This window comes from Gopherus evgoodei, chromosome 3 (assembly GCF_007399415.2).
Source record: "Gopherus evgoodei ecotype Sinaloan lineage chromosome 3, rGopEvg1_v1.p, whole genome shotgun sequence".
NCBI lineage: Eukaryota > Metazoa > Chordata > Testudines > Testudinidae > Gopherus > Gopherus evgoodei.
Genome location: NC_044324.1, coordinates 149,753,718 through 149,773,172, shown reverse-complemented (window position 1 = coordinate 149,773,172; position 19,455 = coordinate 149,753,718). Strand labels below are relative to the sequence as shown.

The following is a 19,455-nucleotide window of genomic DNA, read 5'->3' as shown; positions in this document are numbered from 1 at the left end:
TTCATTTTGGCCAGGATTTCACCCTTTAAGTTAGGTTTCAGTCCTTTTGAGGCAGGCTTGGTTTTCTCTGTCACAGTCTATAAAACTCCATGCAGATTTACAGTGTGCAAAACTGAGAAATTTATTTTAATTTTTCAAACACAAACCATCTTAAAGAATCAGTGGAGTCACTTGCATGCGAATAAGTTTTTAAAAGGAAAATAATTCATATAGTGCTCTAAGAAAATGATGGTACAGTGTTTTATATTATCCATAATTTATACTTCATCAGTGCCCATATGTGCAAGCTTTAGACTTACATTTGTAAATGAAACCTTAATTTAACTAAAGTGTTGAATTTTGCAAATATATCTTCTTTGAATGGGCCAGTAAATATAATGCTGTTACAGTGGATTAACTAAATATAGAACTCTATAAATGCTGTACACATGTGAGTAGAAAAAATGTTTTTCACATGCACTGTGTTTTCCTGTGTGCAGAGTATATTAATCCACAAATCATTGGTGAGGCCAGATTTGCAAAGGTATTTAGGTGCCTAAAAATGCAGATAGGCACCAAGTGAGATTTTCAAGTGAGTTAGGCATCTAACCAACACTGACCTCACAAAACAACTTGTGGTGGTACCTTTCTTCCCATATCTTATGAGATGTAGCCTAGGTGGGAGACCCATGTTCAAATTTACTCTGTACAAATAATCGTTGGAGTAGGAACTTGAACTTGGTTCCTCTACCTCCCAGGTAGTCAGTGGGCTATTCGCTGTTCTGTGGTAGAAGCCCTATTTCCCCTTGTTCCATTTTTTTGTGAAGAATTATGAAATTCTGGATGTGGAATTACACAAATTTCAAAACCTTAAAATTTTTCCAAAACAGAACTCATGTTACCCACCATTAGGACTGGCTGGAAAACTGCCTCTCCTCTCTGAATCCATACTATGACTCCAGTTTGTAAAGGGGATGATATGATGAAATTAACTACAATGGCACGTGGCCCATCTGCAGCTGCTAGTAGCAAATATCTGCAACAGCCAGAGATGGGACACTAACTGGGAGGGCTCAGAGTTACTACAGAGAATTCTTTCCCTGGTATCTCGTTGCCATATTTGGAGACAGGAAGGAATTTTCCCCCAGGTCAGATTGGCATAGACCCTGGGGATTTTTCACCTTCCTCTGCAGCATGGGACACTGGTCACTTGCTGGTTTAAAAACTAGAGTAAATGGTGGATCCTCTATAACTTGAAGTCATTAAATCATGATTTGAGCACTTCAGTAACTCCACCAAAGGTTATGGGTCTACTACAGAAGGGTGACATTCTGTGGCCTGCACTGTGCAAAGGTCAGACTACACCTCTACCTCGATATAACGCTGTCCTTGGGAGCCAAAAAAATCTTACCGCATTATAGGAGAAACTGTGTTGTATTGAACTTGCTTTGATCCACCGGAATGTGCAGCCCGGCCCCCCGGACCACTGCTTTACCGCGTTATATCCAAATTCATGCTATATTGGATGGCGTTATATCGAGGTAGCGGTGTATATGATCACAATGGTCCCTTCTGGCCTTAAAATCTATGAGCCTATGAAGCTTATGAAATAGCAGCCTATTTTTCATTTAATCAGTGAAGCTTCTACCTGACAATCTTTCTTGGATGCTGTAGATTCGGAGTTTGTGAGATTTCTTCCTCCGGCCGCTTTTCCTCATAGAGCTATTGGTGTAGTAAGGGGACTAGAATTTGGAAACTTGTCCACCAGTTGAAATTCTACAAAAGACACACAGCTATACCTGAGAATTTCAGAAGAATTGATTGTCTACAGAAATTCTTCAAAATGGCCGTTAGGATTGGAGTAAAAAAGATGTCTTTCATGCTTCATTATTAGGGCTGGCTGGGAATTTTCTGAAGAAATGGCAGTTTGTTGAAACTGAAACTGGTTTAGGAAAGGGTCTGTTATGACATGCCTTCTGTTTTGAAAAAAAAAATTGGAAAAAAAGTTGAAATTGATGGAGCATCCCAATATGACACTATTTTTAAAATTTAAAGTTTCACTTTTGCTTTGGAATACCTTTTATTCAGAAATTTTAGCTAATTTATGCTAAAATATTTTTAAAAAGAGAAAGAAAGGGCTGGAAATTATCCATACAAAATGTTTTTATTGTCTTGACCTGAATTTTCTTGCAGATTTTCAGTTAATGAAAATCTTCAAAGTTTTTACTTTGCATCCTGATTCAGGCTGGGAAAAGTTTTCAAAATCTCAATAATTCTCATGGGACACCCATTCTGCCATATTGTTGGCATAATTTTCTCTCCAAGTCTAATTTTGATAAGAACAATAAAAAACAAACTCTTCCAGGAGTTCAACTTGAGTCAAGCATCTAGTACGTTCTAATTACATATATTTTCCTCAGTGTCAACTTAAAAATGGCTTTCTTAGTTCTAGCTATAACAACTTTCATGTGTCACTTGCAGTGAACTAGATGTAAGTCCCTATGTATTTAAATCTACAGTTTTTATTTCAAGCAAAAAACTGGTCTAGTTGAAAACCTACAATCCCTAATCACTCAAGATAATGAGTGTTTTGACATACTACTAAGTGCAGGATTTCAGTAGAAATGCACTTCTATACAACTCTCATTCAAAGGTCTCAAAGCAGTATGCAAGCATTAAAAGTTAAAACTAACCCTTTGAATTAGGTGGAGGAAACATTCCCTGCTAGAATGCATCGGTTTTTGTTTTTGTTTTACAGTTCACAACATAGCAGTTAGAGCAGGAAGTGAACTACACTATATTCAGTGGAAACTGTAGAGGATGTTTAGGAAGATACACCAGTAGAGTTATCTGAATTTTTTTATTTTTTTTATTTTTTTTTCCCAGGATGCCAGGCCTAACACCTTTTTTTTTTCTTAGGAAAGAGTTATGATATCTTGATAAATGCTTGGTTTTACATCTTATTCAAAATGCAACACAGTGCCATGCAGATGCACACATTAGCTCAGCATCAGTAATCACTAGGATGGAAGAGAGTAACCTACTGAATGGTCATTGCCCCATTCTACACCACTTTCAGTATGTGTTCCTGAAAGATTTTTCATCCAAACATTGCATCAGCTCCGGTCGTCTTTGTCAGATGTGATGGGATCACAGCACGCCTTGGTATGATTAAAGGCCGAAACTCTTATTTTAAGGATATCTTTTGGTTTAAAATTAAACTATAAGTACTCTATTTCTCCATCTTGCTACGTTAACACTTAGAGGTTAATCATTTCCATGAGAGTTCAGAGAGTGTGCTTTCATCTCATCCTTCCCCCAAAGAGTATGAAAAAGACATCTATTAAATTCTATAACAGCAGACAAGTAATTTCATCTATTTTTAATCTTGAAAGTATACAAATTGCTCAAGCCCTTTCTCCCAGAGAACTTTGTAATTTTGGTAAAATTATGAATGACTCTTCTTGCCGTACAGTAGTGAATACTACATTTGAACTATTGGTAACCAGACTGATTTTGAATATTCTGTGTAGTCTTTTCATTGGAGGCTCAGGGATTTGAATATTTCTGTTGCTTAGTAAGACAGAAGGGGTAGACATGCAGTGGAGAAAGGCCTTCTTTTATGGTGTAGACACTGGAAACTGAGTCTCTTCCCTGATTACCAAGGTCAGAATCTCCTACTAGTGTAGTTTCTTTTAGAGTCAAAGATGCCGTTTCCTGTTCCTTGAAAGAGGTCTGATGTTTGCGTCAGTAAGATATATAAGAAGGGACTAGATGGTGTATTGCAGTGCTTTCCAAACTTGGGATGCTGGTTGTTTAGGGATGCCCCTGGCAGGCCGGGCTGGTTTGTTTACCTGCCGTATCCGCAGGTCCGGCTGATCGCAGCTCCCACTGACCGCGGTTCACTGCTCCAGGCCAATGGGGGCTTCTGGAAGCAGCGCGGGCTCAGGAACGTACTGGCCACCACTTCCAGCAGCTCCCATCGGCCTGGAGCAGCGAACTGTGTGGCCAATGGGAGCTGCAATTGGCCAGACCTGAGGACGCGGCAGGTAAAGAAACCAGCCCAGTCTGCCGGGGGCTTTTCCGAACAAGCGGTGTCCTAAGTTCAGGAAACACTGGTGTATTGCATATAGTCCCACTCTACTTATACGTGGCTCGGTATTAGAGTTGGGCAATTTTTTTTTCCTGACAAATAACTTATTAACCAAAAAATGCAATTTCTGGTCAACCAAAAGTATGAACTTTACCTGAATTCCCCAAATAGTTTCATACAAAAATTAATTTTCAGGCTAGATTCATAAGGAAACTTAGACGGCATTCTCTAAACAGCTTGATGAGGAGGTGACAGCAGCACCCCCTGTCTCTTCCATAGCCGATAGTTAAGGTATTCACCCAGGATATTGGGGAGACAGATTTGACTGTCTGCTTTGGACTGGGAACTTGAACTTGATCTCCCACATCATAAATGAGAGTCCCTAGCCACCAGGCTATAGAAGCTCTCTCTTGCTGATCTAATGATTATACAGGTATTTTATATAAAGTGGAACATCTTAAATAGAATAGCTTGAGACCCAAGAATATACTCTAGCCTCATGGTTAGGGCACTTCCCCAGGAGAAGACAGATCAGGGTTCAAGTTCCTGCTCTCGAGCAGGGATTCAAACTTGCATGTCCTACATATCAAATAAGTGCCCTAACCTTTAGGCCAGGGGTCGGCAACCTTTCAGAAGTGGTGTGCCAAGTCTTCATTTATTCACTCTGATTTAAGGTTTCATGTGCCAGTAATACATTTTAACCTTTTTAGAAGGTCTCTTTCTCTAAGTCTATAATATATAACTAAACTATTGTATGTAAAGTAAATCAAGTTTTTAAAATGTTTAAGAAGCTTAATTTAAAATTAAATTAAAATGCAGAGCCCCCGGACCGGTGGCCAGGACCCAGGCAGTATGAGTGCCACTGAAAATCAGCTCACATGCCGCCTTTGGCACTCATGCCATAGGTTGCCTACCCTTGCTTTAGGCTATCTGTTATAAGAGAAGGGGGAAAGTGCACTACAAATATCTTGTCCTCTGTTTTTCTGAACATAGACCTTTATTTTTTTGCTTTTATAATTATTATTTAAAGGAGTTAAAATACTCAGAATCTAAATGTTTTGTTCAATGCAAAAACTTTCCCAATTCTCAAAAAAATCCTAACCATTTTAGTTTCAACTCAGGGCGAACGTGTGTGCGCGCGCACGCGCACGCTTCTGACTGCCAGTGAACTGAAATATCGATTATTCATATAGCTCTACACAGTACAAATAAAAGGTTTCTATTGCTTCCTTAATGTAAGCATGGTTGGGTCCCTGTACGTCCATGTCCATTCATCTTCTGTAGTGGCCTCAGCTTGTCTCAACCCTCACACTCTCCATCTTTTTATAAATTCATAAAGAGCAAGACCAGAGGAAAATGGGAAGGAGACAAAATATAATATGTACTGTCACCCACACTGAGATTTAATGCTATTGGAAACCAAACCAAAACACTATATACATTTGATCTTGTAATAGTTATTATAAAAGATTTTTAAAAGTTCTTTTGGAAGTTGAAAAGCCTCAAGTACAAGTGTGGCTATTAGTGTGTAGATAGATTTTGCTTCAAATATGGGGACCAAGTTTGCATCCCCTCCACAGAAAAATCTTTGACTGATCTCTGGGACTTTTGCCTGAATATGGAGTACTGCTTTTGGACTTATTGCCCTCAAATATAGATTTCCAGGTTGGGAGATGGAAACAAGGGGCAGACAGATAACAATATGTTCATAGATACATGGTGTGAATTGCCCTTTTTCAAATTGCTGGATATTTTCTCCCTTACATGTAATATGACTAGAGATTTCAATGTTATCTTGTCTGCCATTCCGTCTTACCATGATAAATATTTACTGCATTGAGCACCATACCTCTGGAAAGGTTCCAGGACCAACCTAAGAACCCATCACCCCAGCTTTTGTTATTTGTTTTTTTGTTTTTTTTTTTAAATAAAGGTTACGATTAATAAATCCCAGTGCATTGTCAAAGCTAGTCTGGTTTAAACAGATAAGCAGATAATAAAGGGATAGCAAGAAGCTACTACACAGGCAAGGCAAAGCAGCTTATACTTCACTTTTGACCATCAAGTCAGGTGACTGAGCAGCAAACTGTGACACATCAGGAAGGCAGGCTACTATGTTAAACAGCAGCTTGTGTTTCCCAGATTAGACTTCTCAATCAAAATTAGAAGAGAATTTCTTTTTATCTCCCTAATTAAGCTGTTCTATCCTTTGTATTGTTTGAGTCAATGTTGATGACTAACTGAGGAGAAAAGCCTTGAGGACTGTTTCCCAAATATAATTAAATGAGGACACAATGTTTTGCAATGGAAGAGATTATACATTTGCTGAATTTAAAACAGGCAAAACAGAAAAAAAAAAGAATTGTACACACTGGAAATTTAGCTGTGTACTGAGATGTATTGAAGTAGATGTTTTGGAGACATAAATTGGAGCATTTTCTTCTACTTTTCATTCCCTTGAGATCTTATGTATAATATTGTACAGTGATTGTCTTAAAAAATCCATTGTTTGTGCTGTTTTTGTGAGATGAGACAAGTTAGGCTTTCTAATCCAGCTAAGCACATCCCAGAAATCCCAGCTCTGTTGTAACTAATTAGGAGGCAGGTGTTCTGTTTCACAACATCCAAACTCACTTAAACTATAATCAATGCATACTGAGTAAGCCAGTGAGTCCACAATGCTGATATTTAGAGCTTCAGAAAGGGGATCTTCATTTCTGAACTTGAAGTGTAACAACACATTGCAGAGTCCTCTGAGGCAGATTCAGTAGAACCATCCTAGGGCCAAATTCTGCTCTAGTTGTCCTAGTTACTTCACCCATGGTCGAAAATAGATCTTTAATCTGAAATGAAAATCTTATGATAAAGCTGACAGACTTTTTTTTTCCATTCAGGATTGCCATTAAGGTTAACAGCAACCTTCCCATTAACTTCAATAGAGGCAGGGTCTTCTTTATTCTTTAGATAGTAAATGCAGGGCCAGATTCCAATAGTCAGGTGATTTGTCACACTATTTCAGTTTCTTTAGTCAGTTCTTAATATCCAATATTTGTTTAAAGAGTGTGTATCCGAAGACCAGACATTGACTTCATTTACTCTTCATAAATATAATGAACATCTCCTTTCTTTGGAGCTACATTTTGAGTAACCTGTAGTTGTAAGCATTATTTTTAGTCTTCCACATCTTACTATGCACTTAACTTACAACGCATATCTTGTGTGTGAACATATGTTTGCCTATACAAGTGTTTCTCAAACTGGGGTCGCCGCTTGTGTAAGGAAAGCCCCTGATGGGCTGAGCTGGTTTGTTTACCTACCGTGTCCTCAGGTCTGGCCGATCGCGGCTCCCACTGGCCACAGTTCACCACTGCAGGCCAATAGGAGCTGCCGGAAGCGGCACAGGCTGAGGGACTTACTGTCCGCCGCTTCCAGCAGCTCCCATTGGCCTGCAGCGGCAAACCGTGGCCAGTGGGAGCTGCGATCGGCTGGACCTGTGGACGGGGCAGGTAAACAAACTGGCTCAGCCTGCCAGGGGCTTTCCCTACACAAGTAGCAACCCCAGTTTGAGAAACACTGACCTATACAGCTGGACCTATGTGCTCTTAACGGAGTTGTCCACATATAATCCACGTGTGTTTGCAGAAATGGGTCTCCAAGTATTCTCTGTAATCAAAAATTATAAAATGTACTTTAACATAGAATCCAAGCTCCATGGAAAATCCTTGGTTCTCTATTACTAATGACAATGAAGGAATGTACGGGGTAAAATCATTATTTCATTATGTATATTTTAAAATATATACAGAGAGAATTTATCTAACTTGTGTTTTATTATTAAAGTCTACTGTGTATCAGGATAAAGTTTGGGATATCTTATTCCATATATAACATATCCACTAATCAGCCTGCCAGGACTTTGGCCATGATTCCTTAATAAAAAGGCTTGCTCATGCTTTCATTTGTAGCCAACAGATGGCTTGTAAAATCTAGTCAGGCATAAATTAGCTAATACAATAAAAGTACCCAAAATAATAATACAAAAGGGCTGAAGACTTTTCTTGGCCAGTCAGCTACCAGGAGAACAACCTGCATATCTGGCTGTACTGTCTCAGTGGAAGGCAAATCCCACCATGAAAATTTGTCCTTTCTTTCTCTTCCCATAATTCTCACTGCAAAAAAACCCCTCCACCTCAAAAAAATTCTCCTACTAATAATTAACCATTTCTCCTTCTAGCTCCACGGTGCCTTCTAAACAATAAAAAAAATACAAAGTAAAGTGCTAATAACCTCTCCCATGTCCACTAACAAAGCATCTCAAGAGAGATGTGGGAATATAGGCTGCTATTGACTTACAAGCTTCATTTTAGTTTCAAATAGCCTTTTTGATACAGTCCTCAATCACCAAAAAGACTGCATGGGTCATTTCGTGCAAGGAAGTGAGCACTTATAACTTCCATTTAAATCGAGGACTGTGGCTTTTGAATAGAGGAAAATACAGCATCTAAACTACCTGTGAATGAGACTATCACAGACACCATTTTGGAATGTTTTTGGGAGAGGGGGGAGTTTAGATAGACACTCTAAAAGCTACTAAAGCAGCTGTTTTCTTTTATATTGGGTAACATTAATAGAATGTGAGACTCTGTCTCTAATAAAGGTTTGTAATCTCTTCAGAATGAAATCTTCCTGCTGTGCCTCAGCATTCCTCTTGCAAGTATTGTTGGAGCACAAACTCTCATTGCATTAATGCTGTTCTTAAATAAAGAACTTTTGTTTTTTTATCCTCTTCAAATAAAAAATGAAATTATTGGGGGGAAAAAGTCAAAGGTAGCAGGCCCTCATTTCTGGGAGGCTGAATTAAGGTTTTCAGAGAATAGTTTTCTGCTAGGAAATAATGCTGTTTTTATTCTTTCTTTATATTCAGATGGAAGACGTCATAGCACGCATGCAGGATGAGAAAAATGGGATTCCTATTCGTACAGTCAAAAGTTTTCTTTCCAAGATTCCCAGTGTCTTTTCTGGTAAGATTCAAATTGAATTTTATACTGTTTAAAGCAGTATTGGTGCAAAGGGGTTCTTGGTCACCAATCATATACTTAACATGAGTATTCTAAGAAATCCACAGTCATCTGATCTGGGAAAGAATTGGCTATATTGCGAATCCACTGAAAACTGGATTTCTTGGGAAAAGGGTATGCTACTGCTATGCGTTGCAAGGAATTTACTCAAAGACTTTTCTAGATAGTCCAGTAAATTAATCAATGGCAATACTAGATTTTCTGCGGAAAGGCAATTACAGGTAGGTGGCAATATTTTTAATGCACCATATTTTCATTTCAAGCTAATTTGTAAATCTGTTTTCAGGCTATTGGTGCACTGAGTTTGGTTGTCTATGTAGTCTAATATCTTAACATAAGAACTGCCATATCAGCAGCATCAAAGAAAGGTGAATCTTCCATCCCACAATGCCATGTGTGTGTTGTAGTACCATAAATGAAATTTTTTTACTGACTCCCACATAAAATCAGCTTATGATCAGAAGCATGAGGATTGCTGTCCCTTGTTTCAGTCATATATGTAGTCAATATCATTATTTACATTTTTTAAAATATATTAACTAGTTGTACCTTGTGGATATTTATCATTACATTACTGACACCAATTTGCATTTATCAGTTTCTGCCCAACAGAGGTTGAATTCTGGAAAAAACAAAGAGGTTGAGGCTAGGACTGAGCTGTATCATAAAAGCTTTCACAGCATCTGCCCACTTCATAGCTGGTCCTAATGAATGTTGTTAGCTTCTCTCTTTCATAAGTGCAAAAATCCACTCCATTTTTTTAATCGACTGGCAAAATCCTTTTCATTTTCTTTGTTTCTATTCATTCTGTCAAATGACTGTAGAATTCCTTTGAAGTAGATCTTGGTGTCAAACCTATACTTCAGATACACTGTAAAATGGCTAATAACTGCATAGGTTCTTCACTCACAGTGCTTTTGGCATTCTAGAGCTGTTTTGCACAGGTGTTGCATAACTTTGCAGAGCGCAAGCTGAGGAGAATTGGGCCCAGAGTCTTCTTTTGCACAATCCATTAAAACTAAGCACCATCGTATTTTAGTAGGCAAATATTTATTTAATAAATATGTTTTAACTTTGGGAATGGGTAGGGTATTTAAATATTTCATATACTTAATGGAATAAATTCAATTTTCACAGTAAAATTGACATACAATATGATGGGTTCTCTTTCTAGTTGTCCTATTTACAATTGGACAGCAAGTGGCATAGTTAATAGTACTATGGGGACCTTCATTCTGAATGTGTGAGTTAAATAAAAAAGTTCCATTTATACCACAGTATACTTGCTCTGAATGTCCCTGAATAAGAGGTTTGACTGATGTGAAATGAAGAATTATCCTAAAATGATTTTTATATTATTGTCATACTTGAATAAGACAATTTATCGTGCATTCAACATTTTAAAGTACAGTGTATGGCTGTTTAGTTCTCTAAAGGAAAGATGACCATAAAACTATATTTTGACCCACACAGAATGCAAAAATTAGGATTTAGCCATAAAATCCTGATTACCATTTTGGATTTTCTAAAATCTATGCATCAGGTTTGCACAGCAACACTTACCCACATTCTCACGCTGCACAGGTTTCTGCAAAGCAACATACTAAGAAGCTTGCAAACCTCTCAAACTGGTTGGTGACACTTCTCCAAAAGAAGAAATTGAAAATTGTTACTACAAAGATTTCACAGTTTTTTTTGGAGCCTTTAATAATCTTGTAAACTTCAGTATGTATTGAAGCACGAGTGTTTAAAGAGGCTGTACAAATGGAAAACAAATTCTGGAATACAGTCCAGAATGATGGTCACAATGTAATGGAGGGAGGTTTTGCAACTGACTTATTATAAAGACAAGCTAGATCTGTTGGTCTACCACAGTTAGGCCCCATAAGTGCAAGCACTTACACCCATGTTTAACTTTATTCACAAGAGCATTCCTATTGAAGCTCATTAAACTACTCACATATATAAAGTTAAGCAAGTGCAATCTTTTTTGCAGGATTAAATCCTTAAAAGAAAGCTTAACAGTTATGCTATTAAAATGCAAGAGTGAGTTTTTCATTTTAATTTACTTGTATTACATATTACTGATCATGACAACACAAAGTGAAATATTACTTTAAATAGCGTTCTCTTTTATTTATAATGATGTCAAATGACTGCTTATACTCACTTAATGTTTTTAAAAGCATTACAGTTTAACAAAATTTCAAATCAAGAATTGTATCTGCATTTGATTTTTATATGGAATGCTCTAATGGTAGCTTGTCATTTTTGTATAGGCATTCCTGTAAGATTTTTACAAGTACAACATCTGTGCTACTAAATATCTCAAATGAAGGGCACATCTTTATTTATAATTATTACAAATGGCTGCGATAATAAAACATCAAATGCGGGATTATATCATCATGTGCACTTTGCACAAAAGGACAATTAGCCAACATTACTTTCATGTGCTCATATAGAACAATCACATAATGTGTGGTCGGGGGGAGGGGACTGACATCAAATCATTGTTTGTTTATGAACAAAACCATTATTTTTGTTCCATAATTTTTTGTCTTTTTTTAAGTGCAAATTTGTTAAATTATCTCTCAGGATCTATTTTCAAACAGATTTTTCAAATAATTTGAAAACAAAGAATGGGAAAATACAGAATATGCGTGCATGCATTTACGCTCAATGTGGTATTATATACTTAAGGGTCAAATTCATGTGTGGTGTAACATTATTGAAGTCAGTGGCGTTAAACCACAGCTGAATTTGGGCCATGGATTCCAAAGTATTTAATACCATTATTTTCTAGTTTTGTGAAAAAATCTATTCCTGGGCTAAAACCTTGTGTGCCAAGATTCAGTCCAAGACCTTTTAACACCAGATTATAAACTTCTGAAAACAGAAATATATAATAGCAATGCTGGCTAGTGTATAGTTCAGTGGTTTGAGCATTGATCTGTTACACTAAGGGTTGTGAGTTCAATCCTTGAGGGGGCCATTTAGATTTCAGGGCAAACATTTGTCTGGGGGTTGGTCCTCCCTTGAGCAGGGGGTTGGACTCTTGAGGTTTCTTCCAACCCTGATATTCTATGATCTACACATAACATTAATCAGAAGATACACACAAGTTCTTCTGCATCAAGATGAAACTGTATTTCTTATTATGCAAATAACAACTACAGTTAACAATTTAATACATTACAAAGTCTATGAGAGAAATAATTGGGCAAATTATGCATACTTGTATCCAAACACTGAAGAGGCATAAAAGCATTCTAAAAATAGCATACTTGGCAAATTCCTACTGGGATCCGGGATGAAAGAATTACAGGAAGTTTGCCTTAGGACATTGCCTACTCTAACATTTTACTCAGGCTACCCACTAACCATTAGTAGTCACATTATGCTGATCTGCCAAATGATTGTGGTGCATTTTGATAGCCTTGTGAGAAACAGAGAGGTAAAAATCACACACCTAAAAAATGCACCTTATGTGTTGTACTGTGATCCTGTCACATCTCATGCTAAGTGGATCAGATTAGTACTTGAGTGTAAGGCCAAGACGCTGCAGTAAGTGGTGTTTGTGGTCATTAAACATTCTACGGCACCTCTAGCAAGAGCAGTGATCCTGGCCAGCTTCCAGCTCGGGTAATTGCTGTTTATTCTGTCTATCTAATTATCTCTCTTATTTCCACTGGATGTTACTTTTCTTTCTCTATCTTAAAATGTTAATGTGCTGTTAAGAAATTGCCTAGTGAGGTTGCTGAAGGTAGTTTTTATAGTATTGTATATTGATATTGTTAAATGTACATAGCTTTCTGGGTTTGAGGATAAAAAAATCCAGATATTTTATACTCTCTGCAAGAAGAGGCTGTTTTTATTTTAACTAAATTTTTTCCAGTCTTCTTTCTTCTTATTCAAATACATGGCAGTTTTTCCATATGTATTTTATAGACCTCTTCTAAAATGTATTTCTCCGTGCCAGATAAGACCCTCATTCAAGATTATTTTCCACATTACTTGAGAACCCGGTAATTTTTTGATGAGATCTTCTGCCTCTAGTAGCAGCTCTGGAATGATAGTGTCGTTCTCAGAAACATGATAACAGGGTAAAATCTGTCTTTCAGGCAAAGTCCACACTGTCTTTGAAATCAATGGGGTTTTTTCTGCTCATGTTTGAAAGAAAAAAACAGAACTGCTCTTTCAGTGATTACATGGATTGCTCCATGTGCTCTGCAGCAAATTGGGCCAAAGTTCTGAAGCAAGATCTCCCTGGGTTCTCTGGAACTACTTTGTGGAATTCTGCAGCAAAATGGAAATTCTGCAGCAAAATGGAAATTCTGCAGCAGGAGCAACCAAATGTTAAGAATAAAGGTTAATAATGCACTGAATGTGAAAATGAGCAGTACAAAAAGGATAGAATCCTTTGTGTCATTCTGGATTTCCAATGCATTTATTGTTTGCTGTCCCCAGAATCTGAGATTGTAATTTGCTGCTAAAATGTAGAAACAATTCAGAAAATTCTTCCCTTAAAGTTGTGCATCGTTACTTTTCTCTGTCCTCTTCTATCTCCTTGTTGTTGATGTTGTTTATTTGTATTGTGGTAGTGCCTAGATGTCACAGCCCTATTATGCTAAACTTGAAACAAACGCATAACAGTAAGATGTCCCCTGTTCCAAAAAGTTTTCAATCTAAGGTCTTGGCTACATGACAAAGGTGTAATCATGAATGAATTCAATTAAAATGGTTCAGTCCCCCAGAGTAGACTCTTATTTTGATTTAAAACAGACTTATTTCTGTTTAGTTTAAGAATTGAGAATTGGATTAAGCTAATCTGAAATAAGTGATTCTTAAACTGAAATAAGAGCAAGCGTCCACACAAGGATTTTGCACCACTTTAACTTGATAGTTTTAAATTGAACAGCCATAACTATCTCATGTAGAGAAGGCCTAAGTAAGTGATATAAATGAAAATTATAGGATTATTTGTTCTCAACTTTTTTTCTCATCACTTTCCTTCCCTATTCTGTGACTGACTCTACCTACTTCCTGCTCTTGTTTAGTTGCTGTTCTTGTTTTTCTTTCCACATGCCTGCCTTATCTCTCACTCCTAGTTCTAGTTTTCCAAATGTTTCATCTCTTCCTCTAGTCATCATCTCACAACTTTCTCCCTCTTTCCCATTTTCCTCTCTGCCTGCTCCCCTTTTCTAGCTTTTATCCTTAGTTTTCTATCACTTCTCTTCATCCGCCCTTTTAATATTATGTCCTATAACAAATTTCCCTTTGCAGCTTTATTTCTCTCCTCAGCCTTCTGCTAATTTCTCTCTCTCCCCTTTTTATTCTGAACACTTGCTAATTCACCTAAACACCTACATGTAACACACACATTTGCCTGTTTCCTTGCTCCTGTAATCACACATGTACACATGGAAATGTACGCACATCCCTCTGATGTGCCAAGAAGATACTGCTTGCTTCTGCACTGCTCTCCTGAGCTACCTCTAGAATGGGAAATCTGGCTGTTTGAAGTGGAGAGGCGGAGTTGCCAGGACGAAAATAGTCCTCTTTTGTGTTCAGGATCTGAAAACTGTTAGTTCTCGATCAAGCTGCATATCAGGGTTTGGACAATTAATTGAAAATTAAGCTATAGCTGAAATGTGTCTGCTACTTCTGTGAAATAAACCCAAGATAGCAGCCACAATCTCTGTGAGGAAATCCTACACTTCCACCACACTTAAACTGATAATTTAGGGCATTTAGTATAATATGGCATATCTCCATACAAGGTCCTCTGTAGAGTCTGTTACTGGGCTCAGAAAAGAGTAATGCATACCTTGACTAATGTTGTACTTTCTGCTAACAATTATTTTATAATGTTTTTAAACTAAGAGAAGCTTTTGACAGGCTTGGTTGCACTCTCTGCCAATGCATTGTTTGTGTCTCAACTGAAATCTCTACATTGCAGTTGAATTGCAAGCTCTTTGTGGCAGAGACTCAATCATGCTAATATTTTCAATAGCTCCAAGCATGCTGTTGTAGGTTTGTACATAATTATCCAAGATTGTGACTGAGGATGATTCCCCGAAGCCTCTTTTGAAGCTTTGAGTGCTTGGTCTTCAATTCTAAAATTCAATTTAACCATTTCTAAGGGTCCAAATAAGCTTTTGTGCTTGACAGTGAAGCTCAAAATCACAGAGCCTGAATGTTTAGTTGGCACAAATCTAAAATAGAGACTGGTAGCTGGTGTGCTGTGATATACAGCCTGCTGTGGTCCTGCTCTGCACTTAAAGTGAAGTCAAAATAATCTTATTAACCTGTTTTCATTTATAGACTCATAGACTCTAGGACTGGAAGGGACCTCGAGAGGTCATCGAGTCCAGTCCCCTGCCCTCATGGCAGGACCAAATACTGTCTAGACCATCCCTGATAGACATTTATCTAACCTACTCTTAAATATCTCCAGCGATGGAGATTCCACAACTTCCCTAGGCAATTTATTCCAGTGTTTAACTACCCTGACAGTTAGGAACTTTTTCCTAATGTCCAATCTAAATCTCCCTTGCTGCAGTTTAAGCCCATTGCTTCTTATTCTATCATTGGAGGCTAAGGTGAACAAGTTTTCTCCCTCCTCCTGATGACACCCTTTTAGATACCTGAAAACTGCTATCATGTCCCCTCTCAGTCTTCTCTTTTCCAAACTAAACAAACCCAATTCCTTCAGCCTTCCTTCATAGGTCATGTTCTCAAGACCTTTAATCATTCTTGTTGCTCTTCTCTGGACCCTCTCCAATTTCTCCACATCTTTCTTGAAATGCGGTGCCCAGAACTGGACACAATACTCCAATTTGTAGCATCAATTTGTGTAGGTACATAATGCAGCAAAACATAGAGACCTGAGTGGTTGCTGTGTCTTTTTACCTTAACGTTTTGATGAAAGAAAGTCTTGCAAGGGGTAAGGAAAAAAGAAGGGGCTTGGTATTAGTCTCCTTAGATTTAATATGCCTTCTGAGAATGAAGCTGCCAATCTAGTTGCCTCTTAATCATATCCACAATCAACAAAGCTAATCACACCAAAAATTCTAGGTGTATTTTCAGCTAACATTGATTGGAATATCAGAAATTGATAGGAGATGGGTGATTTGCATAACACAGGGTTCATCTCCAGGGCTGTGAATGAATAAAAACTTGTTTGAAATAAATGTAGGAAATATGACATATAAATCATAGTGATTATGAAGAGCACTGAGATCATTTTTGTTTTAAGCAATGGCACACAACAAGCAAATGGAATAGTCTAGCTGTTCAGATCTGGATTTGGGCAAAAAGAAGCATTCATACTTTGCAGGTGATGCAGTGCAGTAATTGGTTTTCTTTTGGCAATATTCATATTGAAGGCTTCATATATCATCATAAAATGTCATATTTGTTTAAGACAGATATACTGTTGTGGTGGTGCCATGCAGCCTTTATGGAAAACTGCTGTATACATTTATGGAGATCTAAAATATATAATGCTCAAATACTATTGGTGGTGAATGTGATAAATCATAAAAATGGAGGTAAATTGTAAAACATATATGCTATACTATACATTGAGTTGAATCTGTGTTAGTACAGTATCTAGTAGAAAAAGGTGCTGCCATTCCAGGACTGTGGCTCATAGGTCCTACTGCAATACAGATTAATAATAATTTAATCAAGATTGATCTAGGAAACTTTGAGACCCAACATGAACCATAGGAACTCAAATGAGTATGTCCAGTTGCAATTCCTTTCCAATTCAAGATGAAAGTGAGTCTTAATCTGGGATGTACAGTAAGCAAAATGTCACTTTTGATAATCTTCCCCTTTCCCCTGCTACCTGAGGCTGGTTTGCCAGATCTTTCTGTTCCAGTCTGCCAATCCAGTGCTTCTTCCATATTCACTCCATTCTCCCATGCACAGTCTAAGCACTGTTTTCTTGGCTTCCTCTCGTTCCCCACCCACAAACTCTAGTCTCAAATCCTTCCTTTCATCCATCCTTGGTATGTGCCTGTACCACCTCAGTCTCATCTCTTGCAGCTTCTTCTGATAACACAGACCTTGCTCTCACTCCTGATGATGTGTTTCCACATGTGGCCCAGCAATGTCACACCTCTCACTGCCCTTAAACATCTCATTTCAGTGGCTTCAGGTCTTCTCAAGTACCTCTCTCTGGTCGCTCACGTCTCTGATCAGTACAGAAGTGCTGGTCTTACCATGGCTTTGTATAGCTGTCCCTTAAGTAGTATGAGCATCCATGTATCATAAATCACTCCACTCATCTTGTGCCAGAGTTCCCCATGATCAGCAGCCTTGTTTGCAGTTCTCTGTAAATATCTACATTTGCTGCTAACCAGACCCCATAATACTTAGATACTGGCCCTCAATGTTGTTGTCATCTGGCTTGTTTCTGTATGAGTCATACATATGAATGCAGTCTCTTCTTTCCTCATTTTGGGGCCATGGTTTTAATTCCCTGTTCCAGGCATCAATCACCTGGACTAAATCTTCCTCACTGTCAGCCATTAGTTCAATATCATCTGCATAGATCAACTTGGTACTACCTCCCATTTGGATTTGCTTACTTCTGATGTCCATCACTGTTATGAATAGTAATAGACTAAGTGCTGATCTATGGTGGAGCCCAACCTTTACCTCAAAACTCTGTTACACTGAAGGTCATCCACATGTTTTGTCATGGAACTGTCATACAACACCATCTGGACAAGGTCCTCTGGTAATCCATAAAATTGTAGCAGAGGCACCAGCAGTTGCCTAGGTAATTTGTGGAATGCTTTCTTCAAATCAAGGAAAGCCCAACTGTGCTTGACATTTCTCTCAGCTTCTTTTCCACCAACTGTCTAGTGACGAACATACCACCTGTTGTCCCTTTTCCTTTTCTATAATCAAACTGCTCCTTCCCTAAAAATGGGCTCCACATTTTGGTGAATCACTTCTTATATTTTTTAAAAAGATGTGAAATGTTCCTCTTTTAAAAGAAATCCTGGGCAGAAGAAGCCTTCACTTTATTCTGTTTTTAAATTCAGTGGTAGTGTTGGCCAAGGCATCTCAACGCATCCCCTTGAAAAAACAGTAGACGGAATGGGGTTTTGCCATCATATCCAGCCACTGTGTACAAACTAAGCCCTGAGACATCAAGAACAACTAGATTCGTTTGAAGATACAATGAGGTTTGCAGCTGACTATTTCCACACAGTCCAGAGCAGTGTGGACTGAACAAAAGCGGGGGTTTGGAACAAGTCTAGCCTGAAAGTTCTATGGTACTCTATGTGTGGGACCCAAATGTGTGATGAATAGATTTTGCTTTGGGTTGTATCCTTTCCTTTCATTGGGCACAATAAATGTGAATTTATTCTAAACAATGGAGGTGAAACAAGACATGAGTATGTGATAATCAAGTGGAAACATGTTTATGCTAATCTAACAGTAGTGCATTTTGATCACCAGACAGGGTTTATCATTTGGTATCCATGTCATGTGCTTTGCTGTCAAGTCAGCAGAGGCTGGGAGAGAGGGAGACAGATGGTGCAGTTAACCCCAACATAGGAGGTATATTGTGTTTTTTTGTAGAAACTTTAGTGATTGTCTTGGGAATTAATGCTATCCAGAAGCGAGAGTTGTCACAACTTGAGGCGTTGGTGATAGGAGAAGATGAAGAGCACAGATAGTAATTAGAAATGGTCCCTTTAGAGTCTAAGGGAAAGTGAGAGGACACCACTCCGCTCTTCCTTATCCAGAAAATATAATGTACATGTAGTCTCATTTGTGTTTAATACACAGTTTTGGTTACATTGCTGAGGAATTTACCCAAAACTTTATCCTCCTACCTACTGGCAATTGTTTCAATTTTTGGAACAATAGTATGTGATCATGTAATGAACAACTGTATCATAATGCATAGGCACAAGGGGGACCGAATTAAAGTTGCACATGCAACCTTAACTCTGGAATTTCCTAACTTTGAGTGCTTGACTTTGCAACCCTAATGTTCTTTGAATGTAGCTTTATATATATAAACTTTTTATATGTGGGGGGAGGGTGTATACTTACAACTTGTATGTACATATACTGTAGAGTAAAACTTGTACGAGACCACTCTTATTAGCCAACACCTTCTCTTAATTGACTTCTCCAGAATATCTCCAGATATGACCTGTTATCTGGAATAATAACTGGACACTGCCTTTTCATTTCGATTTTGAATATTTCTTTTCTTAAAAGAGCATTTTTTCCCATCTCCATTTCTTGGAGTCAGGAAATGTTCCT

General features: G+C 38.0%; 1 protein-coding gene across 4 annotated transcripts in view; it reads left to right on the top strand.

Annotated features, from left to right (window-relative positions):
* The window catches only part of RGS7 (regulator of G protein signaling 7), a 454,835-nt gene that overhangs the window by 221,635 nt on the left and 213,745 nt on the right, over positions 1-19,455 (top strand). For all 4 annotated transcript variants that reach the window (XM_030556981.1, XM_030556980.1, XM_030556983.1 and 1 more), the window contains exon 3: positions 8,997-9,093. In XM_030556981.1, coding sequence (XP_030412841.1) covers positions 8,997-9,093 — 97 coding nt within the window. The remainder of the gene's footprint in view (positions 1-8,996; positions 9,094-19,455) is intronic.